Below are 12721 nucleotides of genomic sequence, written 5' to 3'. Positions count from 1 at the left end.
GCAGTAAGAGTAGCAAACGCTCAGCAACTCTGAACATCAGGTACTTTTTTTAGGTGTGCAGCTTTAGGCATCCCAAGCATGGAAGTTTTGGCTTTGGGATATTAAGGGACGGCGACTAGTTTCCATCTTCCTCTGAAGATGCTGGCCACTGCCAGAAACAGGATACTAGAATCAACAGTCAGCTCTGGGCATGACAAGTCACATTTCCTTACAGAGAACAAGGTACATAAAAAGGACAGAGTTGCTCATTAGACGTTTGCTCTGCGATGAAAGTTGCTAGTGCAAAAGTCAGATAACAAGCCTTTTGTTCAAGTGGAGGATGGCGGTGGGAATTTACAAGGAAAGTTACTGATCAACATTTGACTCCACTTCAGTTAGCGAAGAAGGTTACTTGCCATTCTATCTCATGACCTACAATACATTCTAGCTCCCAGCTAGCAGAAGGGAACAGCACAATCGCATTCAAAGTAATGTTTTTCCCCCCATAAAAACATTTTTTGTTCAGTTTTACAGGGCTTTTTGCCCTTCTGTAAACATGTAACAAAACAAAAGAAAAATCATTTAAATCCCGTCCATGCTCTCTTGAACATTACAGGTTATATTTGTACACTCACCCCCCAATACATGCACCTGTGTGCACATCTAATACACAAACAAGCATGAACACACAAAATGGGATATATATTTTCATCACGTCACAGTGCAACAGACAGAAGCAGAATTCTAATTACTCGCTACTTCTCTGCCTACTTTGAAACCCGAGCCCATTCATCTTAAGAAATAATTGTAAAATGAGATCGTTTAGGCAGTACACTCCTCATTGTCTTTACATTTTGTTTTCTTAATGTCCTCATAAAGAGCAGAATACCATGAGTTCAAATGTATTAGCCCAGCGACAAAGGGTCATTGCCTCACTTTCAAAGCCATTAAAGAGTGAGGAAGAAAAATGCTTTTTTAACCAGAAAGTAAACACATAGAAGAAGATCCTTGGAAACCTTGTGTGTGTAAATACCAAGTCCCCAGTTCAACTGTAGACCAAAGCACGTGTTTAACTTTTAAGCACTTCAGCAGGCCCAAGTCAACAGGATGCTTCAAGTTAAGCACGTGCTTAAATTTTTTACTGAATTGGAGAACAAGGAAGGGGAGGGATTATTTAGGATGGCACAAGAAGCACCATGACTAGGAGCAAGGGGATGAAAGGGGCAAATGGAAACCGAATACTGAAAACTTCACAACAATGAGGATTGAATACTTTCCGATGGGATGTGGCAGACAGCAGATTCTAAAGATGTTTTCTGTAGATTTATAAGGCCAGAAGGGACCATTGTAATCTTCTGACCTCCTGTTAAAAACTAGACTGGATAAGGCACTAGGACTAGGTAATACAATGCAGAAAGCTGAGACTGCAGCAGTTGGAATGTGGGACTGGGTGATCTCACAAGGCTCTTCCCTCTTTAATGCCTATCGTTTATTTCTATATTCTCCTTTGCTCTCTCTTTTACTGGTGTAAGAAGGGTTAATTATCTAGTTGGGAAAAGGTAGTAGGCAGCAGGGGAGAGGCATATGCGAGTTCATTCCCTCAGCCTTCTCGCATGGCCCAGGATTCTCTAATGCCCTTCTCACATGCTTTCTCTTTCTCCTCCATCTCCCCAGACACTGCAAGTGATCTATCCCTACATCCCACAGAATGACGATGAGCTTGAGCTGGTTCCAGGGGATTTCATTTTTATGTCCCCGGTGGAGCAAACCAGCACCAGCGAGGGGTGGATTTATGGCACTTCCCTAGCGACCGGCTGTTCTGGGCTGTTGCCTGAGAATTACATCACGAAGGCAGACGAGTGTGGGACCTGGGTGTTTCATGGGTAAGCAATGCTCAGGTCGGTTTCTGGCCGCAGGAAGCGACAGTGGAATTCAGCTAGTGCAAATAGTACAGTAGACAAGGTCTCTCTTTGTCACTGATGTTGGAAGGAACATACAGCCACAGAAACACTCACCTGAACAAAAGGAAAGGCAGGCTCTATTCCCTCTTCATGGGACCAGCAACTCAACATAACTACTCAGGGTGTTCCAGCAACGTTATTCAAAGGGTTACCACCAACTATTACAGGGCCAGAGGTAGATGGCAGCCGTAAAGGCACATCCTTGCAATTAGAGGGGTGGGGAATTATCAAGTGTGCTGTCCCATAAAGAAGTTCTCAGTGGCAAGACCAGGAGAATGAGCCATAGTGTTCCTTGTAGCTCCCTTTGTAATGGAATGATACAGAGCGCGCATTCCATCTCTCTTGGAAGGTTAGCACCATCGTGTGTGATGCCTGAGTACGAGGACCAAGAGTTGGGTTAGATTTCCCAAGGTATTTAGGCAGATAGCTGCCTAGTGGGATTAACTCCCATTGAAACCAATGCCTGTCTGCATCTTTAGGCGCCTAAATACATTGGAAAATCTGGCCCTTTGTGATGAGTCCTTGCATGGCAACACAAGATGAGGGAGGGGAGAAAAGGAAAGCATCTTCCTGCCACTATCCCCCTGGCAGGGCATTGCACCTGCAGAATCCAAGCCACAATCTGGCCTCCAACCTTTAAATTTTTGATGGGGGAAGTTGCAACATTTTTGGGAGGAAGTTGCAAACCAAGTGTAGGCATGCCTTATTTAAAACTTCAATGGACACACAAGTCTTTTGGGGAAAGACGAGTAGGGTGGGAGAGTTAACAAGCCAGTGCTGGCCAGGGTGTTAGCACAAGAGAGCCAGTAACAAGAAACTGACTAGGAACAAAAGAGGAAACTGACCAAAGAAATCTCCAAGTTGATTGAAATGCAAGAATCAAAACAACAGCAAGGTTCCTGATGCTTTTTGTTTGTTTTTTCACCCTTTCAGTTTTAGTCACATACGGTACAGTTAGAAACAGGTATATGCCCAATGGCTAGTTTCATTTTGCAGCTTTGAACTGACATATCAATGCAAATGACTACTACACCTTGCACACAGGACCTGAATTCCCCCAAACCCAAAGGCCACATTCTCTCAGATGGGCACCAACATACAACTGCAAAACAGAAGGGTTCATATTTTGCAAGTGTCTGTCATGTTGCTCTAATCCGTACTTTACCAAGTTCTCCCCATGAGACAAGGGCTGCTGACACATGGTTTCCGCATTTCAGTAAGATGGGGCAAACCTTTCTAGATCTCTGTGCAGGTATTTACATGGTATCCCCCCATCCCTCTAATATCACCATACCTCCCAAGTAGTTATGAAGTCATCTTCACAACACCCCCATGAGTGGAGGAAACATCTCTGGTAATCAAGCCACAGAGCAGTGAGGTGATTTGACCAAGGTTAATCAGAAAGTCGGTGTCCGAGGTGAGAATGTCGCACACAGTCTAGTGCCCTAACAAGACCATCCTTTCTCCACTAATGACTGCAATGGGTTTATCATCTGCGTTTGCACACTGACACTATTCTATAGCAAGCTGGCCTATTTTATTCTGAAATCTACATTTTTCCTCAAGGTTCCTGGAGGAGTTTTGAGCCTGGGCACCATACATTAAAAAAAAATATTATTATATTACAGTAACTAAAAGGGAAGCAAACAATTGGCAATTCCAGCAGTTCTTTGTCTCCAGAAAAGAGAAGAAAGGAAATGCCCCTTTCCCTGATTACCATTAAAGAATATAAATAATGAATCAAAGCAGGCAATATGGAGCATTTATCAAAAACATTCTTACTTACTCAGAAACAGACCGATTTTACATAACAGATTCCCACAGTGCATATTAGGTAATAAAGTGCCATTTAGAAGAAAGCAAACTTAGGACAAGTTAAGCTCAACTCCCAAACTGCAGCCTAATGCAATGTACAGCAGACTGGATTTTCATAACAATTGGAAAGGCTCTAAGCATTCAGACTATCTTTTCAGGCACACAGGCCCTGGGTTTCAGCATTGCCAATGAAAGTGAACATAGATAGAAATACTCACGGCAATACTTGGGAAAAAATGGCAACCCAGTTCATTGAGTTATGATCCATGCGTCAGGCATTCAGAGGCGCTCAGGTTCCAAGGGGTTTGAAACAGGTGGCATGTTGATGGAATTGGGGCTCACGCCAAGAATACTGGGCAGTCCTGGAGCTGGATAAAAGTGATAATGGCAGTGAATATTTTCCTGCTGATCACAATAAACATACTTCGTGGTCATATAGCCTGTACTATCCCATATGGATGCCGAAGCACCTTCAACAAATTCCTTGTACACACCATCGGTGAAAAGTAGCCATTGCTAAGGTGTTGGCCAACATCCTGGTAGATAGCCAGCTGCACCACACAGCAATCAGGAGAGGACAAATTTTAACCTAGGACATCGAAGCAAGCAAATAGGATCTTTAGTGTCCAGGCATAACCTGACTTTTGAAGGTCTCCTCTGAAAGACCCTTCCCTCTTTTCCTCCCCTCCCTTACTCTGCCAATATAGTCAATGACAAAAGCTAGAAGAGACTGATGCAGCTCTGCAGGACTTGCATTTTATTAATTATTATTAATTAATGTATTTATATCATGGTAGTGCATCGGAGCCCTTGTCACAGACCAGGACCCCATTGTCCTAGGTGCTGTACAAGCACAGAACAAAAAGGTGGTCCCCTGCCCCAAAGAGCTCACAATCTTCTATAGAGTCCACTGCAGAGTTCCGTAGAACACTAGGCCATCCCTTCTGCCTAAGGACAGCAGGCCTGGCTAGTTTGCCTAACAAAGTGCAATAGGATGTGCTTACAGCAGGCCAGCTGGGCTGTGTAATGGGAGGCTCCATGGATGGAAGCTTCTCCATGCCCAAAGGCTGCAGAATGACAGTGGGATCACTTCTCAGCTGCCAGGGCAGCAATTCCTGAGGACCTCTCTCCCCCATGGTTGGGGACCCCTTCTCCCCCCACAGCCCTGTAAAATTGTGGCATGTCCACGGGCAGTGGGTATCGAAGGTCAGGGGAGGCTAAGCCTCCTTAAACCCAGGCTGCGGCCCGACCCACGTTGTTCCCTGGAGCCCCGCCCTCACTCCCTCTCTCTCCTGAAGCCGACGGGGGCTGAGCTCCAGCTGGTGGCCTGGAACTTGGGGCAGGGCCGATGCTCCCACACGAGTTTTACACCAAGGTCACACCAGCGACTTTGGGAGTGACGGCCAATTTTACACTAGCATAAAGGAGATGGTGAAGTAATGAGGATGCTCACCCAGGATTCAAAAAACCCAGGCTCAATGCCTTGTTCCGCCGACATCCCGTGTGACCCTGGGCAAACCACTTAGTCTTTATGTGTCTCACTTCCCTTATCTGTACAATGAAGATAATAGCACTTCCGCACCTTACAGGAGGCAAATGCATTCAAACTTAGGCGGTGGCAATGCTCAGATACAACAGGAGCCATATAAGAACCGAAGAAATAACAGAATCGGGCTCCTTTGGTTTTGCTTTAACATGTTTTGCTGGTGTGCCCCCCAGAGTAAGGAATGTAGAAGAAAGCTTGGAGTTTGCAATAAATGTAACTTAATGGCTGTTCTGTTACCGACACCACAGCATGTCTGAATCACACAGAGGAGGACAACATAGGAAATAAGGACCACATGTGCTGTGAATTGGTCTAGCTCAACAGACCTCAGTGAAGCTACCCTGATTTACACCAGCTCAGGGTCTGGCCATAAGTACTGCCATAACAAAGTGCTTCCCATCCTGACTTATTTAAAGACTTAGGTCCTTTCCTTCTAACAGTGCTATTGTGCTGTAACAACTTGGAACCAATTTAAGCCACACCCCAAAAGAATAACTGGTCCCAAATCCTTTCTGGAGGAGAGCTGTCTGCAGGCTATTCCCTAAGCACCAGTCCGTCTCTGTGAATTACTGCACTGCCAACTCAGAGGCAGTCCCTGCCCGCAGCAGCGTCTGGAGACTGGAAGGGAAGTGGGAAACCCAGCAGAGCTAGTTATAGGCAGCTTCCCCACAGGAGCCACAAAACCAGACACTCAGCACTGTGGGTCTCTTTCATATGTGAACTTAAAGGGACAGGACTGTAGAAACCCGCCCATTGTCGTTCTGTGGACTCAGACCAGCTCAAGGGGAGGCTGCTGAAGCTGGAGGCTTTGGTAGGTGCTTGAGCTGCTTGGCTGGAGAGGTTTATCTTGTTTGCAGAGGCAGAAGTACTCTCCTCCCCCAGCCTCATACCAGAAGCTCTTGCAAATTGCTGCATTAGATAATACACGGCTGCCTATTTCTGCTCTCGCTTATAGGGCCAAAGCCACTCCTGACTTCCTTCAACAAGCCAGATTTGGCACAAGGTCCAGGAGGATAGAGAAGAAATCCTCAATTCCCAAGCCACACTCAGTCACCACTTGGGCTTCAGTAGCCCCTTGCACTCCTGCAGTCCCATTCTACAGCTTGCAATGGCTGGTGGATAAACTCGTTGTTGCTCCGATCTCCTCTAAACTCCAGTGAGTGGGGACATTCAAGGAACACTCCCTTTCCCCTCCCACCTCCTCCAAAAGCCTGTAGGGGATTTACTTTCAGCAAAACTGGTAGACACCCCTTTGGCCAGCCTTTCCTCAGATCCTGCACCGTCCTTCCATGGCTATATAGGAAAGGGCACACTTTGCCTCCATGGAAGACTCAACACTGCTGGCAGCAACGTTGTGGGGAAGGCAAGGAGAATAATTGCCTCACCCAGAACACAATGGATATTTTTATCTAGGATCTTCCAAATAATGAGCTATATGTGGAAGATAACTAACGTGAATGGCCTTGAGTGGTTTCTATTTTCGAGTCACCAGCAGAGCAAGGGAGACAGTGGCAAAGTCAGATTTATGGCACTTCTCCAGCTACAAGATATTGGAGGTTGCAGAGAGGTTCGCTTCTGCCTCATCGCAATTCTGCCCCTTTCCTAGCATCCATGAATGGATGCAACTATGTTGCATGAACTTTAAGGAGGGATAGGGATAGGGATATTCATGTCAGTTTCAGGGCAACTGCACTTGTATTCCCACTCTGTGGTCCACTCAACACATGCCACCGAGGCTTCACCTCTCTTAGGCAGAGACCTGCGTCTCTCTCCCTCCTGACTAGGATGTTAAGGCTGCACAGTTCCTTACCTATATTGTGATATTCCCAGCAAGCCAGACTGCTTAAACAGGCCAGTGTCTGTGCTTTGCTTTCTCTCTCAAAGTTATGAACAGCATAATTGCCAGCAATTATAAGTCACAATACAATTCTTTCTAGGCAAGCAGATTAATTTTTAAGATGAAAGCATCACAAAGAAAACTTTTAGAAAACCAGTATAAGAATCTACACACATGCTAAAAAGTTTTCCAGGGGTCATGCCTTCCTGAGCCTTGGGCTCTGGTAGGTGTCAGTCTTTCAAAACCCACAACTAGATTTTTCCCCTCTTTACTAGTTGATAACGGTCTCAGATTCTGAGGACCTCGACTGGGCAGTTCAGCCATTTCTTTATGTGATGGGGGCCTTTGATCTCCAACCTCCAGAAACAGCTCATTAGCGGACAATGACTCAGCTCCGCAGGGCATAGCTTCAAAAGTCTGCGTTTTTGCACAACTGGAGATAAGGAACTTTTGTTAACCTTTCCCTAGGTATTTCTGAGGAAATCCAATTCATACTTATTGTCCCCAAGGTCCATTCTTGTCTGGCACATTTTCAATATAGTCCTTTGAACTCTCCCAAGACTCACATCACATCCCCCTCTCCTGTCCAGAGAGGTTACATACAATCCCAGCCCACCATAATACAGAAACTTTGCATTTAATACAATTGACCCTGAAGATACTTAAACTTAATTCATAAGGTCTCTCACGGATATTGCAAGATTATTGCCTTATCTGTCACAATTCAGAGCCAAACTTTTGGTTCAGATTATCATCATTAAGATAGGGGCCAGTTGCAAAATTGGATCTGGCTTTCAACCCCATGCATGGTGTGACCTTCCTGAGCTTATCTGTATGCCACTGCCTTGCATATCTGTAAGTCTCTAAAAAAAAAAAAAAAAAAAAAAAAAAAAAAAAAAAAGCCCTTCTGCCATGCTGCTTAGAAATTGAATATTATTCTTCCATCTTCCCTAATCTCTGTCTCATTATCTCTCCACTCTTCAACTGTGAGCTCCTGAGAGCAGGGACAATTCCTTGTGTATTTGGAAAGTACCCAACACTTGGTGGGAGCTACTGTAAATTATAGTAATAATAATAATAATCCCTGCCTTCCTCCTGGCAAGTTCCAGAGTGTTCTGAGCTGGGATTTCTACTTCAAGTATCAGAGAAGTAGCTGTGTTAGTCTGTATCCGCAAAAAGAATAGGAGTACTTGTCTCCAAGGTGCCACAAGTACTCCTATTCTTACTTCAAGTATGAAGAGTGTGTGAAGGAGAAGGCAGTCTCATGACAGTCTCAAGACTCCACCCCAGAACAGCTCCCTGGCTTCAGTTGCTCAGGGTGTGCAGAGGGGCCTTTCGGTGGGCTATGAGGATGCTGTGATTCTGGACAGAGAAAGAATCTATAGACAATAGAATCATTCACCACGCTCACCATCTTAATATCTGGGCTCCTTCCAGTCCCACATTGCAGCCCACGCTCCTCTTGTTAAGGGGTTTCTTGGGGGCACCCAAGTGTAGTGTCCTGCCTGTAACCCTATACATTGCCCCATTTATTTTTCTCATAAGGTAAGGGCGCATTAGCACCAAGGACATGATACTTTTTATTGCTTGTTGGCCGCAATGATATGATCCGCTGGCAGATCGCCTACTGGCAAACACAGGCAGCCTATTTTCTTTCACTGATAGAAACTAGTGAAAAACCCCTCGGAGCAAGTCAAGAGTCTTCTCCTGACATATTTAAAGCAATTAATCCAAGTGCAAAGAGAAGGTGGCTATTTCCGTGTCAAAGCAAATGACGGCACACATTAGCCTACGAGTTATTCTTAACGACTAAGAAAATGCACAACGCAGCAAGATTCACTGCAATCAATAGAGGGTTGGTTGAATTTTTGTAATTGCCTGTTTTAGTTTACTCCCGAGGATGTTGGCCTAAGCCCTTGAACATCTCGCTTCAATGGCTTTATTCTGAGTGTGCCTCATTTGATTAGCATATTTAATGAAAAAGAAAAAGGAAGTGATCTAGTATCTAAGTTTGCACCATATCTTGTAAGTAGGGAGATAGACTCTCTTAAGGAGAGTGCAGAATTCATCCCTTTTCTCTCATGCCAGTTGTAAAACTGATGTAAACTCTATTGACTTAAATGCAGTCACTGACAATTTACGCTGGTATAATTCAGATGAGAATCATGTCTAAGATCTCGGCTACTGTTATTGTTTACATGTTATCCTTTTGCTTGCAAGTATCAAAATTGGATATTCCAGTGATATTCATTATATCCATCTGTAATGGCCCCTTAAAAGCAGCCTGATGCACTGGCCAATTAGTGTCTATATCATATGATTTCAGGATTGTCACTCTGCCTGCGTGCCACACTGAAGCCTAGAACATTGAGTCAGTGTGAAGCGATGGAAACAGCTACAAACGTGGCTGGGAGATCTTTCTGCTTAGAATATCACCATGTTTAATCATGACCAGGAGTCGTGATCTGTTACCATCCAAAGTTAAAGTTCTCAGCCACTTTGACTTTACGAATTATACCCGTGCAGCTACAGTAAGACACATATCCATGCCATGTCACGGCCTAGATCATTGTGATATCAGAAGTAACTCAACCAATTACCACTCTTAATCTACAGCTAATTTGCATGCAACAATTTCATTGGTTGTATAAGGAAGACTGCACACATGGTAGATTACTTGGCCCAACTGCCACACCCATGTGACCACATGGGTTAACATGATACACTGCAGTAGCACCTAAGGGTCATGACCAGGTTGGGCCCCATTGTGCTAGGGATTCTGTAATCATATAGTAAACGACAGCTCATGCCCCAAAGTTTGGGGCTTAGGACCCATTTGAAAGACCTGTTGCGACCTGGTAAACAGCTTTAGTACAAAAAAATGTGAGTTACTAATTATTTCTTACCCACGATATATGTTACCCACATTAATGCCACAAGCATTAAATAAGTACAGCATGCCGATCATGTGGTGGTGGCTACAGCTCCTGTCCCATGGGGTGGCTCGATATAGCTCCCCACTCTGGACATTGTGGTGTCTAGGGTTGCAGTGCCACTCGCTCAAGTTTGGCCTGGCCAGCCCCCTTTTATGAGAGAGGGTCGGCTGGGTCAAACCTGAGTGGAGCCGCAATCCCATGCACCAGGTCTCAACGCCCAGAGCAGGGAGCTGAGCCCAGCCAGATCCACGGGACCGGAGCCACAGGAGATGCTGCTGTTAGGGGAGTGTGACATGGGCTCTGCAATAGCTCCCCCACAGGGCCTCCAGCCACCCTTTGACAGAAACCAATTTCCTCACTGGACCTCCCATGCAGCCCTTGGGAACATTCTGTTGACCCAGTTTGGGGCGGCGACCTATGGGTTAAGAAACCCCGTCTCTAATGAACTGTAGATTTCTTTGGGGCTGTCCTTACTCTGCACATGTACAGCACCAAGCACATACTGGAATACAAATAATAATAAAACCACTTATTGCCCTGTCTCAGGCTCTGGGAACATCCTGCACAACTCTGAGGACAAGAAGTCATAGGAACATTTTCTAAGCACGCGTCTCTTTATTTGTGGCAGATCTTACTCGATTCTGAGTACCAGTTCTTCCCCATCCCCTCTAACCTTCAATGACGGAGCTCTGGAAAGAAGACAGCAAGAAGATCAAGGCCCTGGGGACACAGGGCCACTCACGATCATCTGCCAGACAATGCACGTAAGGATTCATGACACTGTGAATAACACAGCTAAATACAACCAAATTGTTGTAATATTAACTAGTAATACAATCAGTATACTAGTTAATATTACTAGTTAATTAGTAATTAGTTACATTAATTAGTGATTTTTAATTAGGGCACCTAGAGCCTTGGGTAGACCTCTTTATATTATTTAAATTTACATTAACATTCATAAATAGGGAATGTCCCCATCATACCAGCTTTACATCCCTTGCAACTGAGCAATTGCTGGTTCAATGCATATTAAGGACTAAGGCAGTGGTTCTCTCAACCTGTTTTATACTGTGATCCCATTTAACAGCAGCAAATAGTTTCAGGACTTTCCACTTTCCATGTAGCCCAGGGGTGGGCAAACTTTTTGGCCCAATGGCCACATCTGGGTGGGTAAATTGTATGCAGGGCCATGAATGTAGGGCTGGGGCAGGGGGTTGGGGTGCGGGAGGGAGTGGGGGGTGTAGGAGGGGGTGCAATGTGCAGAAAGGGTCTCAGGGCAAGGGGTTGGGGTGCAGGAAGAGTGTAGGGTTCAGGAGGGGGCACAGAGCAGGAGGTTGGGGTACAGAGTGCTGCAGGGGTCTCAGGGCAGGGGATTGGGGTTCAGAAGGGGTGCAGCATGGGGCTCAAGGCAGGGGGCTAGCAGGCTCAGGGCAGGGGTTGGGGTGCAGGAGAGGTTTGGGCTCTGGCCCGGCGCCGCTTACTTCAAGTGGCTCCAGGGTGGCAGCAGTGTGCAGCGGGGCTAAGGCAGGCTCCTTGCCTGCCCTGGCCCTTCACCACTCCCAGAAGTGGCCAGCATGTCCGGCAGCAGCTCCTGGAGGTGGAGTGGGGCAGGTGGCTCCGCCGCACACTGCCCTCACCTGCAGGTACCACCCTCGAAGCTTCCATTGGCCGCGGTTCCCCATTCCCAACCAATGCGAGCTGCAGGGGGTGGTGCCAGCTGGCGAGGGCAGCGCACGGAGTCTTCTGCAAGGACATGGTGCTGACCATTTCTGGGAGCAGTGCAGGGCCTGCTGTGCCACGGGGCTAGCAATCCCGCAAGCCGGATTGAAAGCCCTGACAGGCCAGATCTGGGTGCCCTCCCCCTGATCTAGCCACACACCAGGAATGTGGTCACGTCCCTCAGACTTCTTTGCCACCCCGAGATTGGGAAATCAAATAAAAGCAGGGTGGTCCTGGAGGTGAATTGTATAGAAAACATGGCAAGGCAGGAGTCACAGCCTATTTCAAAATATAGGTGGGCTTGCCCACAAGGACTCTGTGACCTAAGGACTGGTAACAGACTAGGAAGTCATTTGCTACTAAGCTGTCTGTTGGAATCCAGCCTAGCGCTGGAAAGCCGTTAGCACACGGGTATGTCTACACTGCATTTAAAAACCAAGGCTGGCCTGTGCCAGCTGATATTGGGCTCAGGCTGAGGGACTGTTTAACTTTGGTGTAGACATTCAGGCCTGGGCTGGAGCCCGGGCTCTCAGACCCTCTGAGATGGGAGGGTCCCAGAGTTCAGGCTGAAGCCCAATCCTGAATGTCTACACCACAATTAAACAACCCCTTACCTGAGCCCGAGACAGCTGGCCCAGACCAGCTGCCAGTGTCTAACAGCAGTGTAGACATACCCTTAGTGCTCAGCAGAAGGGTCCCCACAGACAGTGTGCAGCATGCTGCAGCACTATAAATATATGTCCCAGCTTGCTGGCTTCCAAGACAAGCCCTTAGAATTAGATGGCTGTTTGCTGGTATATATTGAATGAGTTGCTTTCGGCCCTGCTCCCAGTGGACAGCTTTCCATGGCACAAAGCTGCCACCAGTGTTGACAGAAATGCAAAGAACTGAATGCAGGGAAGAGGGAGGCAGAAACTGAACTGTG

The 12721-nt window shown here is 46.4% G+C and overlaps 1 protein-coding gene across 1 annotated transcript in view; it reads left to right on the top strand.

Moving 5' to 3' along the window:
- Window positions 1-12721, top strand: part of UBASH3B (ubiquitin associated and SH3 domain containing B) — a 101832-nt gene that overhangs the window by 69068 nt on the left and 20043 nt on the right. Inside the window, exons 6-7 of the mRNA XM_030538426.1 lie at window positions 1654-1862; window positions 10703-10838. Of these exons, the coding sequence (XP_030394286.1) occupies window positions 1654-1862; window positions 10703-10838 (345 nt within the window). The remainder of the gene's footprint in view (window positions 1-1653; window positions 1863-10702; window positions 10839-12721) is intronic.

The sequence above is a fragment of the Gopherus evgoodei genome, chromosome 19 (assembly GCF_007399415.2).
Source record: "Gopherus evgoodei ecotype Sinaloan lineage chromosome 19, rGopEvg1_v1.p, whole genome shotgun sequence".
Taxonomy (NCBI): Eukaryota; Metazoa; Chordata; order Testudines; family Testudinidae; genus Gopherus; species Gopherus evgoodei.
Note: the sequence above shows the minus strand (reverse complement) of the source record. Positions and strands in the feature narration are given on the sequence as shown.